This window comes from Oncorhynchus nerka, linkage group LG10, assembly GCF_034236695.1.
Source record: "Oncorhynchus nerka isolate Pitt River linkage group LG10, Oner_Uvic_2.0, whole genome shotgun sequence".
Taxonomy (NCBI): Eukaryota; Metazoa; Chordata; class Actinopteri; order Salmoniformes; family Salmonidae; genus Oncorhynchus; species Oncorhynchus nerka.
In genome coordinates this window covers 67,032,706-67,051,168 of record NC_088405.1, presented here as the reverse complement: position 1 = coordinate 67,051,168, position 18,463 = coordinate 67,032,706, and the positions used below count along the sequence as shown (strand labels likewise).

The following is an 18,463-nucleotide window of genomic DNA, read 5'->3' as shown; positions in this document are numbered from 1 at the left end:
CACATGCATACACACACTCTCTCACACACACACACACACACACACCCTGCTGTACTGTGTGCTCTGGCAGTGGCAGCAGGGACCCATGTGTTAATGCTTATGCCACTCCTCATGCCATTAGTCAAGCTTTACTAGAACCACCATACAGCATTACAGTCCTGACAGAATATTACAGCCCAGGCCAGAAAAAAACAGACTTCAATGAATGTGTTGACATGACTGCTGATCCCAGAAAACCATTATTTTCCTCTAACTATAAACACAAACTGGGAAATGTGACCTTTGGCCCCCGGGGCTCCAACATTTACTTCTCTGTAATTCCTCTGTTATCGTTGTACTTCTCCCCAGCGTTATCATATATATATATATATATGGTCTATGGTGTGTGTGTGTATATAGTCTATGGTGTATGGTTGGTTTGCAGTGGTATGTAATGGGTGAGTGTTGGACTGGTGGGAGCAATACACTGGTACTGTGTCTGGCCTAATTAGAATCACATGTGCTTCATCAATCACTGTAGTGTAAGGCGTGGAGCGAGGGAGAGCGGGATGGATCCAGGTTATGGCGGTGTGTAGAGAAGAATGGGGGTCGCAGTATAATGTAAAGAAAACAGATGTAGACTGACCGGTGAGTGTCTGTGACAGGGCCTAGTGAGTTATATGACTGACATCGAGCATGTTGCTGCTCTGCTGTTGGGGAGAGATACGAGATTGTTTATTTAACCTGAGGACAGCAGGGGTGGCTAGGACTACTCTCCCTCCCTGACTGCCTTGGTGTGGTGCTGTCTTGTGTCATATACTGTATATAGTGATGTCATTACACCTGCAAATTGAACAACCTGTCCACTCTGACTTTGGCTCACGTCCCTGTCAGTCGTAAGTTGACGTTGATTTTATGACTGATGAATAGAGGACTGACGAGAGCGGGAGGTTAGAGGACTGACTGAGAGGGAGGTTAGAGGACTGACGAGAGGGAGGTTAGAGGACTGACGAGAGGGAGGTTAGAGGACTGACGAGAGGGAGGTTAGAGGACTGACGAGAGGGAGGTTAGAGGACTGACGAGAGGGAGGTTAGAGGACTGACGAGAGGGAGGTTAGAGGACTGACGAGAGGGAGGTTAGAGGACTGACGAGAGCGGGAGGTTAGAGGACTGACGAGAGCGGGAGGTTAGAGGACTGACGAGAGCGGGAGGTTAGAGGACTGACGAGAGCGGGAGGTTAGAGGACTGACGAGAGCGGGAGGTCAGAGGACTGACGAGAGCGAGCGGGAGGTCAGAGGACTGACGAGAGCGAGCGAGCGGGAGGTCAGAGGACTGACGAGAGCGAGCGAGCGGGAGGTCAGAGGACTGACGAGAGCGAGCGAGCGGGAGGTCAGAGGACTGACGAGAGCGAGCGAGCGGGAGGTCAGAGGACTGACGAGAGCGAGCGAGCGAGCGGGAGGTCAGAGGACTGACGAGAGGGAGAGGTTGCTCTGTGGTTTTACCCCATCTCTTCCAGATGTTCGTCATTCTGCCTTCTCACCGCCCACGTTTCATCTGCCTCTCCACACACCTTTCCACATTAGCACAGACCTCTGTTAGCATGGAAGGATGATAACCATTATGTAAAGAATAGTCCAAAGGGAGAAGTTAGAATGCTTCAGATATGATTCAGTCTCCCTGTAGGGTTGTAATTCTCTGCCTTGTCCAGAGACATCAAAAACAAGAGAAACATGGGAATGGATGAATAAAAGCGATATGCTTGGTTATGGTACGGTTCAGTATGATATGGTTCAGTATGTTATGCTTGTTTATGGTATGGTTCAGTATGATATGGTTCAGTATGATATGCTTGGTTATGGTATGGTTCAGTATGATATGGTTCAGTATGATCTGCTTGGTTATGGTATGGTTCAGTATGATATGGTTCAGTATGATATGCTTGGCTATGGTATGGTTCAGTATGATATGATATGCTTGGCAGTATATGGTATATGATATGTTCAGTATGATATGGTTCAGTATGATATGCTTGGTTATGGTATGGTTCAGTATGATATGCTTGGTTATGGTATGGTTCAGTATGATATGCTTGGTTATGGTATGGTTCAGTATGATATGCTTGGTTATGGTATGGTTCAGTATGATATGGTTCAGTATGATATGCTTGGTTATGGTATGGTTCAGTATGATATGGTTCAGTATGATATGCTTGGTTATGGTATGGTTCAGTATGATATGGTTCAGTATGATATACTTGGTTATGGTATGGTTCAGTATGATATGCTTGGCTATGGTATGGTTCAGCATGATATGCTTGGTTATGGTATGGTTCAGTATGATATGGTTCAGTATTATATACTTGGTTATGGTATGGTTCAGTATGATATGGTTCAGTATGATATGCTTGGCTATGGTATGGTTCAGTATGATATGCTTGGTTATGGTATGGTTCAGTATGATATGGTTCAGTATGATATGCTTGGTTATGGTATGGTTCAGTATGATATGCTTGGTTATGGTATGGTTCAGTATGATTTGGTTATGGTATGGTTCAGTATGATATGGTTCAGTATGATATGCTTGGTTATGGTATGGTTCAGTATGATATGGTTCAGTATGATATGCTTGGTTATGGTATGGTTCAGTATGATATGCTTGGTTATGGTATGGTTCAGTATGATATGCTTGGTTATGGTATGGTTCAGTATGATTTGGTTCAGTATGATATGGTTCAGTATGATATGCTTGGTTATGGTATGGTTCAGTATGATATGGTTCAGTATGATATGCTTGGTTATGGTATGGTTCAGTATGATCTGGTAAAGAATGCTCTGTTCGCTGCTAAGGTATGCTTTGTTTTTCCTTCCCAGCTGAGATACCAGCATGGCCTGTCCACTCCAGACCTCCGTCAGACCCTGCCCAACCTCAAGAACTTCCTGGAGCACGGCCTTCTAGTCCGATGGTAAGTACTTGTATAAGTGCACTCTCATTCTCTCACTGTCTTACTAGGCCACCCCACATAGCACTCTTGCTCTCACTATCTCTTACGTTACATTTTTTTTCACTTCAGATGGTTTCAGTTGAAAATATTGGTGAATACAGCAGTGTATGTTTCTTAGGGGTTCTTCAAAACCAGCCTAAGGAGTTCAGAGTTAAACTCCACATGCGTTTGAACTTACTGTGTTTGTGTGCAGCTATTTCATGGGGTCTGATGGACGTCAGACATTCATTCAGATCTGCCGAGCCTCAGGCCGCAGACATTGAATGACGCCACCATAGAACCTGAGAATCAGTCCATAGTAGAGACTTTCTCAGACTACAGCCGCCAGTTCAACCATCACAGAACATTGACTTGAATGGGAATACCTGTTCTAGTAATTCTAATTCTATGACTCCAACCATCCAGCACACAGCCCTATAAAAGGGGAAATGATCTTCTTTGATCTGCTCTGCTCTCCCAGGGTCAGCAAAAGGGGAAAATGTGTTTTACAACCTTAATTGAATAACCTTTTGTTTTGAAAGGAAAGAGGCCATTTTAAAGCAAAGCAATTGAATCCTCCATATCCTCCTAATGGGAAGTGGAAGCCCTTAATAACCCTTTACACTCATGGGAATTGTCCTATATGGATAGGGCTAAATTGAACTGTTTGTAACAGAAGAAATATGAAAAGCAGATGCATAACCATGGTAGCAATTGAAAGGGAACAGTTTGGAGATTATGGGAAAGTTATTAATCTAAAGGTGAGGACACAACAGTTCACCTGACACAAGACTGAATCCAAACATTACACTGTTGATTTAATGTGCATTTTACATTTACTGAACTTTTTGCTACATTTGTTGATAACGAAATCTGACAATACTCTGGATACATTCATTAGCATGATAAGAATATTCCTGGGAAAATGTGGGTAGGTGAAACATAAGACAAACATTTCTTACAAGGGTTTGAGTGAGAGGACTAACTGGTGTCTCCAAGTGGCCACACACCTCTACAAAGTGTCTTCTACTATAAGGGGCTTTTTTTATGCTCTCCTAGTTGTGCCGTTCAGGAGCTAGAGCAAGCACACACAACCCTGCACCCTCGCCATTACACAATTGGGGTTTCTATTTTAACAAACCTAACACAATGGTAAATCTAAGGGCTCTATTTTAACAAACCTAACACAATGGTAAATCTAAGGGCTCTATTTTAACAAACCTAACACAATGGTAAATCTAAGCTGTTGGGAGGGAGGGAGCTCTATTTTAATTAACAAACCTAACACAATGGTAAATCTAAGGGCTCTATTTTAACAACCTAACACAATGGTAAATCTAAGGGCTCTATTTTAACAACCTAACACAATGGTAAATCTAAGGGCTCTATTTTAACAACCTAACACAATGGTAAATCTAAGGGCTCTATTTTAACAACCTAACACAATGGTAAATCTAAGGGCTCTATTTTAACAAACCTAACACAATGGTAAATCTAAGGGCTCTATTTTAACAACCTAACGCAATGGTAAATCTAAGGGCTCTATTTTAACAACCTAACACAATGGTAAATCTAAGGGCTCTATTTTAACAAACCTAACACAATGGTAAATATAAGGGCTCTATTTTAACAACCTAACACAATGGTAAATCTAAGCTGTTGGGAGGGAGGGAGCTCTATTTTAACAAACCTAACACAATGGTAAATCTAAGGGCTCTATTTTAACAAACCTAACACAATGGTAAATCTAAGGGCTCTATTTTAACAACCTAACACAATGGTAAATCTAAGGGCTCTATTTTAACAAACCTAACACAATGGTAAATATAAGGGCTCTATTTTAACAACCTAACACAATGGTAAATCTAAGCTGTTGTGAGGGAGGAGGGAGCTCTATTTTAACAAACCTAACAAATGGTAAATCCTCTAAACAAACCTAATGGTAAATCTAAGCTGTTGGGAGGGAGCTCTATTTTAATTAACAAACCTAACACAATGGTAAATCTAAGGGCTCTATTTTAACAACCTAACACAATGGTAAATCTAAGGGCTCTATTTTAACAACCTAACACAATGGTAAATCTAAGGGCTCTATTTTAACAACCTAACACAATGGTAAATCTAAGGGCTCTATTTTAACAACCTAACACAATGGTAAATCTAAGGGCTCTATTTTAACAACCTAACACAATGGTAAATCTAAGGGCTCTATTTTAACAAACCTAACACAATGGTAAATCTAAGGGCTCTATTTTAACAACCTAACGCAATGGTAAATCTAAGGGCTCTATTTTAACAACCTAACACAATGGTAAATCTAAGGGCTCTATTTTAACAAACCTAACACAATGGTAAATATAAGGGCTCTATTTTAACAACCTAACACAATGGTAAATCTAAGCTGTTGGGAGGGAGGGAGCTCTATTTTAACAAACCTAACAAAATGGTAAATCTAAGGGCTCTATTTTAACAACCTAACACAATGGTAAATCTAAGCTGTTGTGAGGGAGGGAGGGAGCTCTATTTTAACAAACCTAACACAATGGTAAATCTAAGGGCTCTATTTTAACAAACCTAACACAATGGTAAATCTAAGCTGTTGGGAGGGAGGGAGCTCTATTTTAACAAACCTAACAAAATGGTAAATCTAAGGGCTCTATTTTAACAACCTAACACAATGGTAAATCTAAGCTGTTGTGAGGGAGGGAGGGAGCTCTATTTTAACAAACCTAACACAATGGTAAATCTAAGGGCTCTATTTTAACAAACCTAACACAATGGTAAATCTAAGCTGTTGGGAGGGAGGGAGCTCTATTTTAACAACCTAACACAATGGTACATCTAAGGGCACTATTTTAACAACCTAACACAATGGTACATCTAAGCGCAGGCGGTAGGTAGCGCTATAGGTTCAGGCATGTGTCAGAAATGTTTGAACTATTTTCACTATCACAATTATCAGTGCACTTGCTGGCGTTGGTGCGAAAGGGCTGGGTTTTGATGAAACAAATAGTTGTGGATATATCGAGGCTTGGCCCCTCACTGGTCAATCAGAATGTAGGCCTATCTTTGCTAAATACGTTAACTTGAATCCATTTGCAGTCCATTTGAAGTGAATTGCATGGCTTCAATATAGCATTCATACTGATATTTGGCCTACCTGAAATTCCAAATCAAATTATATTGGACACATACACATATTTAGCATATGTTATTGTGGGTGTAGTGAAATGCTTGTGTTCCTAGCTCCAACAGTGCAGTAGAATCTAACAATACACACATCTAAATGTAAAAGAATGTAATTAAGAAATATATAAATATTAGATTGAGCAATGTCGGAGTGGCTTTGACTAAAATACAGTAGGATAGAATACAGTATAACATATGAGATGAGTAAAGCAGTATGTAAACATTATTTAAACATTATTAAAGTGACTAGCATTCCATTATTAAAGTGGCCAGTGATTCCAAGTCTATGTATATAGGGCAGCAGCCTCTAAGGTGCAGGGTTATGTAACCGGGTGGAAGCCGGCCAGTGATGGCTATTTAACAGTCTGATGGCCTTGAGATGTTGTTTTTCAGTCTCTCTGCTCAGCTTTGATGTACCTGAAATTGCAAACTAACGTGCTTTAATAACAGCCGAAAATAGAGCCCTTACTTTTCGATCAATCAAATGTATTTATAAAGCCCTTTTTACATCAGCAGATGTCACCAAGTGCTATTTAGAAACCCAGCCTAAAACCCCAAACAGCAAGCAATGCAGATGTAGATGCATGGTGGCTAGGAAAAACTCCCTATAGAGGCATGAACCTATGAAGAATCCTAGAGAGGAACAAGGCTCTGAGGGGTGGCCAGTCCTCATCTGGCTGTGCCGGGTGGAGATTATAACAGAACATGGCCAAGATGTTCAAACGTTCAAAGATGACCAGCAGGGTCAAATAATAATAATCACAGTGGTTGTAGAGGGTGCAACAGGTCAGCACCTCAGGAGTAAATGTCAGTTGGCTTTTCATAGCCGATCATTCAGTCAGCAGGTGCGGTAGAGAGAGAGAGAGTCGAAACAGCACGTCCGGTGAACAGGTAAGGGTTCCATAGCCGCAGGCAGGACAGTGGACTGGGGACAGCAAGGAGTCATCAGGCCAGGTAGTCCTGAGGGATGGTCCGTGGTCAGGTAGGGAGGCAGAGAGGGAGGGAGGGAGGGAGGGGAGGGAGTGAGACCCTAGCTCCCCTGTCCTGCGGCTGAGACAGGAGGTCGGGAGCCACTGTGTCCCCGTCCGACAATAACCCCCCGGACAGGGCCAACCAGGCAGGATTTAACCCAACCCACTTTGCCAAAGCACAGGCCCCACACCACTAGAGGGATATCTAATACCTTACTCCTCTGAGTATAGCCCACAAAGATCTCCCCCACGGCACAAACCCGAGGGGGCGCCAACCCGGACAGGAAGTGTACATCTGTGACGCACCCCTCCTGGGGACGGCATAGAAGAGCACCAGTAAGCCAGTGACTCAGCCTCTGTAATAGGGTTAGAGGCAGAGAATCCCAGTGGAGAGAGGGGAACCGGCAGGCAGAGACAGCAAGGGCAGTTTATCGCACCAGTGCCTTTCTGTTCACCTTCACACCCCTGGGTCAGACTTCACTCAATCATTTGACCTACTGTAGAGATGTTGTTGTTTCCGCAATTAAAACGGTCCGTTATAAATCGTAATCTGGGTCAGGTGGGCATCATTTGAAAGTTATAAAAGACAATATTACAGTGTTAGGCTTTTCCCATGCAGTTCAGGGAAACAGATCATCATTTTGGTGCACATAGAAAGGAGTCATGATTGTATTCAGGTGCTTGTGCAGCAGCAAATTTCCTTCACAATAAACAAAGAAAGGCTCATTTTGTTCAGAACAACCCAGGGTATAAAGCCATGTCCTCTTGTAACTGTACATCAAACAGAGTGATCATAAACATTGACAGTGTATATTACATGAGTTGTATGATTTGGGATGTGAAGTGCACATTTTGTATGACATCAAAGTTGTATTTATTATAATTCTCAAGGTCTTGTCTTTCATAATACATTGAGTCCTCTTAATCGAAACCCATTCAGAGCTGCGAAGCGCAGACCCTGAGCTCTGACCGGCTGTCAGTCAAACCCATTCAGAGCTGTGAAGCGCAGACCCTGAGCTCTGACCGGCTGTCAGTCAAACCCATTCAGAGCTGCGAAGCGCAGACCCTGAGCTCTGACCGGCTGTCAGTCAAAACCCATTCAGAGCTGCTGAGCTCTGACCGGCTGTCAGTCAAAACCCATTCAGAGCTGCGAAGCGCAGACCCTGAGCTCTGACCGGCTGTCAGTCAAAACCCATTCAGAGCTGTGAAGCGCAGACCCTGAGCTCTGACCGGCTGTCAGTCACGGCTGTCAGTCAAAACCCATTCAGAGCTGTGAAGCGCAGACCCTGAGCTCTGACCGGCTGTCAGTCAAAACCCATTCAGAGCTGTGAAGCGCAGACCCTGAGCTCTGACCGGCTGTCAGTCAAAACCCATTCAGAGCTGTGAAGCGCAGACCCTGAGCTCTGACCGGCTGTCAGTCAAAACCCATTCAGAGCTGTGAAGCGCAGACCCTGAGCTCTGACCGGCTGTCAGTCAAAACCCATTCAGAGCTGCGAAGCGCAGACCCTGAGCTCTGACCGGCTGTCAGTCAAAACCCATTCAGAGCTGCGAAGCGCAGACCCTGAGCTCTGACCGGCTGTCAGTCAAAACCCATTCAGAGCTGTGAAGGGCAGACCCTGAGCTCTGACCGGCTGTCAGTCAAAACCCATTCAGAGCTGTGAAGCGCAGACCCTGAGCTCTGACCGGCTGTCAGTCAAAACCCATTCAGAGCTGTGAAGCGCAGACCCTGAGCTCTGACATCATGTACATTTTACTGTTCACCCTAAACAAATGTAGGTGTTTATCGGCGCCCAAATCTGCCATTTTCAACCAGTATACATACTGGTACGAGTGTAAAGGGTTAAGATAGAGGAAGATATATGAAAATGGCTGACCTGGCGGTGTGTCGTGAGGCTTGGGAGTGGAGGTCGGGGATTCCATGAATCCTTTCCTCTGGGTTCTGGGGCCCCACTCCACTGCCAGACAATGAGACCGCAAATCAAATCAGATTTTATTTGTAACATGCACCGACACAGGTGTTACCTTACCATGAAATGTTAACTTACAAGCCCTTTAACCAGCAATGCAGTTGTAGAAGTAGAGTTAATAAAATATTTACTGAAGTAAAAAAAAATGTGGAATCAATCAAAAAGTAACACAATAATTGTACACAGGGGAACTAGGGTTCCACTGTGTTGACTCAGGTGTCCCTTTCTGAGGACCGTAAAAGTTCTGTTTCGGTCTCCGGAGCTGGCCATGTACACACACACACACACACACACAGGCGCACATACACACAGGCGCTTACGCAACATGCACCCATGTGCACACATACACTACATGACCAGGAGTATGTGGACACCTGCTCGTCGAACATCTCATTCCAAAATCATGGCCGTTAATATGGAGTTGGTCCCCCTTTGCTGCTGTAACAGCCTCCCCTCTTCTGGGAAGGTTTTCCACTAGATGTTGGAACATTGCTGCGGGGACTTGCTTCCATTTACTCACAAGCATTAGTGAGGTCGGGCGATTAGGCCTGGCTCGCAGTCGGCGTTCCAATTCATCCCAAAGGTGTTCGATGGGGTCGAGGTCAGGGCTCTGCAGGCTGGTCAAGTTCTTCCACACAGATCTTAACAAACCATTTCTGTATTGACCTCGCTTTATGCGTGGGCCTTCCCTAAACTGTTGCCACAAAGTTGGAAGCACAGAAACAGCCCCAGAACATTATTCATCCTCCACCAAACTTTACGATTGGCACTATGCATTGGGGCAGGTAGCATTCTCCTGGCATCCGCCAAACCCAGATTAGTCCGTCATACTGCCAAATGGTGAAGCGTGCTTCATCTCTCCAGAGAACGCGTTTCCACTGCTCCAGAGTCCAATGGTGGCGGGCTTGACATTACGCATGGTAATCTTAGGCTTGTGTGCGTCTGCTCGACCATGGATACCCTTTTCATGAAGCTCCCGACAACAAGTTATCGTGCTGACGTTTCTTCCAGAGGCAGTTTGGAACTCGGTGGTAAGTGTTTACACTCTTCAGCGCTCGGCAGTCCTGTCCCGCTTGTGCGGCCTACCACTTCGCAGCTGAGCCGTTGTTTCTCCTAGACATTTCCACTTCACAGTAACAGCACTTACAGTTGTCCAGGGCAGCTCTATCATGGCAGAAATTTGACGAACTGACTTGTTGGAATGGTGGCATCCTGTGACGGTGCCACCTTGAAAGTCACTGAGCTCTTCAGTAAGGCCATTCTACTGCCAAAGTTTGTCTATAGAGAATGCATGGCTGTGTATTCGGTTTTATATACCTGTCAGCAAGGGGTGTGACTGAAAAAGCCGCATCCACTAATTTGAAGGGTTATCCACCTACTTTTATATATGGTGTACATGGTTTTGTTTCCGTCTTGAGAGCCTGCCTTACCCACACACACACACACAGTGCTAGAACATTCGTCAGGGGGCGGTGGCTGGCTGCTCGCACTAAGCTCAGACCGTCTGTGTGAGAACCTTTAGTCTTAGCAGGCCATAAGTTCGGTCCTCGTCACAGGACCCACATAGTTCTCCCCTCTAACCGACTCAGACAGTAGGTACTGGGGGACCGGAAGGTGGCCTGACTCTGGGACTCCACCCTGCAGTAGTGAAACACTGAAACAGGGAGGATCTGCATTCAATTCTACTCTCCTTTTGCATGGGACTTGTTTTATTGACCCTCCTCACAACCGTATCACTTCCAGTTCTCCCAGCCTTAAAAAGCCTCAATTTAGATACTATTTCCAGCGGAGGGGCCAAGCGAATGAAATATGGACGCATAAAAATGCTGTGTGGCAGCTGTAGGGAGTTAACCGGTAGACTGAGAGGGGGAGAGGTTTGATATCCGTTCCCCTCTCCTCCCCTCTATACGGGGCGAGGACATGTCCAAGGGAACCGTTTCCATCCATGAACTGTAGAGATTTTTCCCCCTCCGTATATTGCTAATTCAACATGCACGATAAGCTGACTAGGTGGGATCCTCTCATGCATGGGTCCATGGGATTTATCCAGGGGACTTCATTGGGAAATATATGGGTGTGTTTAGGGTTTGTACTTTACAGAAGACTGTGTGTCTTCTTTAATGTTTCTATACTGATCCCTTTCTACTAAAACAGTTGCAAACAGAGTCTAGACTTCTGTCGATCTCAGTGCCACTGTAGACACAGGTGTATAGAAATGGAAGGGCTTGTGAAGGGCTTGTGAACCTTGCCCTCTAATGTTACAGAACCAAGCATGTGGATAAGGGAGCCAGGGTGAATGCTAAACTAAAACCGAGGGACTGAAAAGACAGTGTTAAACATTAGACATTACCTAAGGCAATTCTACTTGCTTTGTAAATGAAACCGCCCCCCAGAGATTTTGAAGAACCCCCCCCCCCCCCCCCCAAAACCCCTGGTGAGAGAACAGTGATAACAGATGTAAAGCTGGACCCCTCCCATCTGCCTTCAGTTATTTACTGATACTAATCAGTACCAGTACTCCTGACCATGTTATTGGTGATTTGGTCTGAATCTGCTTGGTTGTTTCTCACACACACACAGACACACAACAGACACACAGACAGACACACGGACGGACGGACGGACGGAAGGAAGGAAGAAAGGAAATGTTTAGCCGTGTGTGACTGACAACCAAACAGGTTCAGACCAAATCACCAATAACATGGTCAGGAGTACTGGTACTGATTAGTATCAGTAAATAACTGAACATGCATTGTGGTGAAGCTGTTAAATGTCATCATACAGCACAGTAGGTGTTTCTTTATGCGGATATTATTGTTCCAGGAAAGGGATGGTAATTGTTGAGATAGTAATAGCAGACGCCTAATGTTGGGGAGGAACTCATGCAGTATAATAAATCAAATAAAACGAATGTGCTGGGATGAGTGTGAGCATTCCTACACAGATCGACGCACACACACTTGGCTGTGAGTTGCAGGGTGTGTGTTGTGTGTGTTGCTGTACAGTCGTCCCTATGGATGAGATCACCTCTGGAGGAACGCTCCTTACCACCAGGCCTCTCTATGAATCAGACACCCCAGAACAGACCTGCTCTCCTTTGTCGCTGAGACGCAGGGTACTGTACTAACAAGGCCAGCCGATATCATTCATAGTTGTGATATTGCATTGACTCCCGACAGCTATTACCTTGTAATGAACAGAATGTAGACAAGAAGTCACACTATCTGTTGTACTGTGAGACAGTGTGGGATACTGTAGTTCTCACTTCTGTTTGGAATGGGTTGCTATAGCTAGGCTATGTCTTTATCTCTGTGCCATACAAAACTGCTGAGAATAAAGTAAACTACAATGTAGTCACTATTGACAACAGTGTTGGTGTTTATACTATCAACTTGTACAATATGTTGTACATGCTGTGCTATGGTGATGTGGAGATGAATGTTAAGTTCTCCATCATCAAAGGGCCAGACTTGGAGACAGGAGATGTTCACTTAAATTCCCCTCCACCCCCTGTAGTGAGTATTACAATATTTCTGTTATAGCATTTGGTTTAGTAGTTCCTGTGGGATTTTCAGTTTCAATGACATCAAAGCCTGAATCTTATCTGACATTGTGTGTTTTGGCTCTGATCACGGGTCCTTAACAGGAATTGGATATGAAAAGAGCTATGCCTTGAAGTTGAAATGAGGCCTGTCTGAGGATAAGACAGTGGAAAATGTTTGGTTTAGTAAATTCCTGGCCTACCTGGAATATCCAGGGCTGAGTCTGACACTGCAGAGAGGAAGAGAGACCCGCGTTAAAACAAACATGTTGGGGGAGAAGTGGGCATATCTGCTGCTGAACCCGCCAAGTATGAGCCTAATGGTTTAGGCGGAGGGCTCAGGTAGTGTTTATGTGGTGAAATCATTGACAAGGAAGTCCACCAGTGCTTGGAGAAATAGTCAAACTTAATGATGAGTTAAAACGTCCCAAGTGGGGCCTCCCGAGTGGCGCAGTGGTCTAAGGCACTGCATCGCAGTGCTAGCTGTGCCACTAGAGGTTCTGGGTTTGAGTCCAGGCTCTGGTCACAACTGCTCTGCCATCAGATGTGCTGCATAAAAAAATATTATGACCGCGCATTGCAGGAAATTTGTCTGGCCTAGCCTCGATCACCTCTCCTTCCAACCCCGCAACCCCTCATCCTCTCTACTACACTCTTGATTAAGGTGCTTAATTTGACAGATGTTGAAAGGAACCAATTTGGAGGGGAACTTAATGTAACAAACCAACGTGCTCCAAACAATAAATTCTCTTTTATCCAGGCCAGGGAAATTGTGAAATCTAAACATTCCCAGAGAAGAAGTGGCCATATGTTTTACACAGTCTGGTTGTATATCATATTACTGTGTTTCTGGGACGAGGCCGAAACACATGTAGGCATCTGTGTTGGCCAGCTATCTCCTGGGTCCAAACCTAGGTTCTCCTAAAGCGGACATGGATTTCTGTGTAGTAGGGGCACTGGGAGAGAGCCAGGGAGAAACTAGAAGGCCTGATATTAATTCAAATCAGAGATGGGATCAGTCTGAGCTCTTGCCCCGAGAACGTCATTCAGTGAATAACGGACTGAATGCAGTCATTAGCTTGTTATAAATTACGAATGGAACGTTTGAAACTCCTGCTTAATAAACAGTACAACCTGTCCTCTGTTTGGTAGGAGCCCAGCCTGGGCCACGGTTTGGTTTCGCTCGTTGGAATGATAATTCAGTTCAAAATCAGTTCAAAATAATAATAATATATACTCTACCGGTCAAAGGTTTTAGAACCCCTACTCATTCAAAGTTTTTTTCTTAATTTTTACCATTTTTTACATTGTAGAATTGTAGAAACTATGAAATAACACATATGGAATCATGGAGTAACCAAAAAAGTGTTAAACAAATCTAAATATATTTTATATTTGAGATTATTCAAAATAGCCACCCTTTGCCTTGATGACAGCGTTTCACACTCTTGGCATTCTCTCAACCAGCTTCACCTGGAATGCTTTTCCAACAGTCTTGAAGGAGTTCCCACATATGCTGAGCACTTGTTGGCTGCTTTTCTCACCCCGAACCACCAACTGACGACCGCAGTCAGCTTGCAGGCACGCCACAAGGAGTCGCTAGAGCACGATGAGACAAGGAAATCCCGTCCAGCCAAACCTTCCCCTAACCTGGACAATGCTGGACCAATTATGCACCGCCCCATGGGTCTCCTGGTCATGGCCAGCTGTGACATACCTGGGATCGAACCCGAGGCTGTAGTGGTGTCTCAGCACTGCAATGCAGTGACTTAGACCGCTACGGCACTCGGTAGGCCTGGGAGGTCTGTTATTATTCCCGTCTTCCAAATCATCTCAACACACACCAGAATGATTTTGTTTAAGAGTTCACAGATACAAATCACTAATGGCAAACCATTTGTCTTGGAGAAAACTGATCAAGAGTTTTGAACAGCATGTTGTTTCTATTTGACTCGGTTTATGGGATATATCGTCGTTAATGGCCAATGTGAAGGCAATTGCAATTGCATTAGATGTTTTCTGATAGACGGTGAGTAAGTACAGCACAGGACATTCCCAGTTTTGGGTCAAAAGAAGAGCACTCATGCCAGATTACTGGCATCTACTCCTTACCTATTTGCTTTACCTTGCATGAATTTTTGACCTCATTTTATGTGTTCCTGTAAGTGCCTTATTAAATGCTGTCCATGATCTGTAATTATCATCAGGTATGACATTGGCCATCCACTGTGTGCATGTGTGTGTGTACTCTACGGGTCCTCCTTTATAGAGCGGTCTGTAGACTGGGTGAAAACCGCTGTCTTGTCTCGTGACTCCCTCATCAGGAATGAGCCGTGCACGTGTGGGTTTTTAAACCCTGTGTGTGAACCCTGCATCAATGCCCTGTGCTCTACTGTCTCCACAGGGGGTAGGAGCCACAGTCAGGAACCTCTTTACAAGCTACCTTGTGTTGAGTCCTGAAGCATTCCATCAAACAGTTAGGCAATGACCAGTCAGTCGTGTTTGAAACATCCCCTGGCAAAGACCTTTATGTCCTCTGTGTGTGTCTTGCTGTCACATGCTAGACTAGACTATCTAACAGACAACCAGGCATCTGATACAGGGACACCACCCCATTAAGCCATTTAACTAGCCAGGATCACTTACCCAGGCTCCTCTGTTCTCTAACCAGCCACAGGTGGACCTCTAACAGCACAGGGGCCCAATTTCACCTTTGACCATGTGAGATATGCCACCAATGACTCCTCCATACCTGAATGAACAGGTTAAGTATGGCTAAACAGGGTGGTGACGTTGGCCCGGCTATGGCCCCTTTTTTTAAGTGAATTTACTGTTGGGGTTAGCATGGGACGAATGGGGGTTGCAGTCTACAGATGAGATCTGCACTGCCACGTCCGTTATCTGTTATTCCGCAAAAATGTATTGAATACTTTATAGGAGGCATGCTGTGAACTTCCACTCTGCAGGGCCCTGCTGTCACATGAGCTGAGCAAATGTTTTTTATGTAGTAATGGGGAGTGATTTGCAGTGGGCCAGCTGTCTGGGCTCTGGATCAGGAGGGGGAGAGATGAGATCAATGCAGAACCATGTCCGATCAGAGAGGCCTGGGGGCTGGGCAGGGGAGGGGGGCCTCCCTCCCTCTCTCCATGACTCTCGTTGAATGTGAAAGACTTATGAGCATATCCATCAACTCTTTCTTTCTTTCTCTCCCTCTCTCTCCTCTCCCACAGTGACCGGCACCATGTCTCCAGCTCCATCCCGGTCCCGACAGGAGCCAAGTCTCAGCTCAGTGTCTCGGCTGCGTCCGAGTGGGCTTCCCCAGCCACACCAGCTCTCCAGATCCGGGCTCACTGAGGAAAAGGGCCAGTTCCGAGGCAGACAAGCAGAAGTACAAGGCCTCCCCTCCTCCCAGCTACGGCACGACCATGTCCATGGACCAGCCCCAGAGTGCACCGCTCGACCCCAAACCCTCCCCCAAGCACTTGTCCTCCTCCCTGGACTCTAGCATTGACCTGGCCAAGACTCTGGAGGTTCAGGGACCAGCCCTGGGGGAGGGAGAACGAGAGGTAGAAAGAGAGGTAAAGGAGGTTGTGGAGGAGCAAGAGCAACAGCCCTCCAGCACTACTACAGGAGGCTCAGATTCCCCCACTCCGGCTGGAAGCACCACCAGTGAGCAGCATGCAGACCATACCATGAACGGCTCAGTAGTGCAAGGCGAGGGGCTGGGGGGGCCCGCAACAGGGCTAATGTTGACCATAGCATTAAACCCAGAGATGTGCTGCTCAGTGGAGCAGGCAGAGGAGATTATGGGGACAGAGGCCACAGGCCTGGGTTTAGGGATGGGCCTTGTGGATGGGGCCAGGCTGGAGGACTACCCCTGCATCCCCGTGGAGCACGCCGTGGCCGTGGAGTGTGACGAGCAGGTTCTGGGCGAGCTGGATGCCGCCGGCTTCGAGGAGTTCTCCCGCCGCATCTATGCACTAAACGAGAACATGTCCAGCTTCCGCAGGCCACGCAAGAACTCTGAGAAGTGAGGACAGGTGGGACCTTAGGGGTGAGGACAGGAGTCACATGGCACATGAGTCAGGGACATGAACATAGTGCAGGGGGGGGGGTCCTGTGTGTGTGCTTTGGTGTGATTGTCCCTCTCCCCAAGCAGCAATAGAAAAACAAACATAGGCGCTACATTATCTGGAATGATGACCAATTTGCACTTCTTCTCGAAAAATATTTCTATAATCCTTTAAATGAAATAAAGCGAATGTTTGTGATTGAAACGCTTCCTGGGCCTTCTTCTTTCAGGGTGAGAGGCAGTGTTGTGTGTGTGTGTGTGTGTGGTAACTACACACATAAAATGCATCCTTCCTTGAAGTAAGCAGTGATCTAACACGAGTGGGTTCATGAAAGCTATAGTGGAGTCCCTACTTGTACCTGTACAGTCCTGCTAAATCAGTAATGACTTAATGAGGAAGGAAAGGTTCATTAGAACAGAGCCAAAGCCTTCAGCATGGCTGACAGAGGAAATAACTTACAGCAAAGACCTATCCCACCTCTGACCTCTGTCACCTATTAGGAAACCGACCAGTCACTAGGTCAGGGCAGCTTAGACCATTGGCCCAATCAGATACTCCATAACTGTTACACCTTGCACCTCCAGGTCCATCAACCCCACCAGCCATTGGACAGGGCTGCCCTGTCTCTATCTCCAGGGGCCATCACTGTTCTGTTCTGGTTGAGTACGAGAAGAGAAAAGAAAAGAGAGGAGCGAAGCAGGCAGGCTTGAGCTCATGGCACATGGCAGGGATACAGTGCAATTTTTCTGGCTTTCTCCTCCATACCTGCTTTCTCCTTATTTGACTATTTTAATAAGCACCATTGATATAAGTATTCATATTAAGTCCAATTATCCAGATATTATTCAATAGACCAAAACATGAATGATGTGTACTGTATGCTGTTGAAATGTTGCTCTCAGGCCCTACATATTAATGACACATAATGACCTTTTTACATTTTAGTCCGCTTATCTATTTTGTCCTCTTTCTTTTTCTTTTCCCTGTTGAGCTACTTTTTGTATTCTTGCGTTGGTGTCCATTGGCCACTATGTGTGTTATTTATGTCTCTCACTGCATTTGTTTGTTTGCTTGTTTTAAAGGAAATCATGGTTTCTCTTTTCCTCTCATGGGCAGTCAGTCATTCATTGATATTGTCAAGTGTTAATGGTCATCAGCCCTGGGTTCAAATCTTTCAAATACGTACATATAATCTGGATCTAACTGTGTCCCCTCTGGAAAGGACCAGAGATCCCTGTAGACAGAAGCTGATATGGACAACTGATTTGCATACTGCCCACCGTATACAGCATAGATGGACTCGCAACAAGCCCCCTAAAAACATATATTTTTTTTTTTTATAATTGGGGGGGGGGTGTATTATGATCAAGTACTGTGGTGGATGTTGAAATGTATTGTATTTCAAATGAGAGATTAAACCATTTTAGGTCATTTCCATTAAATGCTATACAGCATGTGACCTTGTACATATACTTTTGTATGGAGAGTTTTTTGTTAATAAAGACTTACAGTCCAATAGCATGGATGTATTGTAGCCCCGTTTACACTGTGGTCTACCTGTGTTTGTTTCAGAGGTGTGCGTGCGTATGCCTTTTATTGAACCTTTATTTATGCAGGTTAGGCTCGTAATCTCTTGTAACATAACTGGTATTGTAGCATCTGTCAACAGACTGTGAGATAGGACAACTTACAAGTAACTTTGTTCTGGTGCGCTGATTTCTTGTCACTGATCCTTTGGACAAATCCCAATTTCTCAGGTGTTCG

At 45.1% G+C, this 18,463-nt stretch overlaps 1 protein-coding gene across 1 annotated transcript in view; it reads left to right on the top strand.

Annotated features, from left to right (window-relative positions):
- Positions 1 to 18,243, top strand: part of LOC115135893 (UV radiation resistance-associated gene protein-like) — a 139,249-nt gene extending 121,006 nt beyond the window's left edge. The window contains 3 exon segments of the mRNA XM_029671063.2: positions 2,849 to 2,940; positions 15,857 to 15,933; positions 15,936 to 18,243. Coding sequence (XP_029526923.2) covers positions 2,849 to 2,940; positions 15,857 to 15,933; positions 15,936 to 16,660 — 894 coding nt within the window. The 3' untranslated portion in view covers positions 16,661 to 18,243.
- Positions 18,244 to 18,463: the final 220 nt, after the last annotated feature.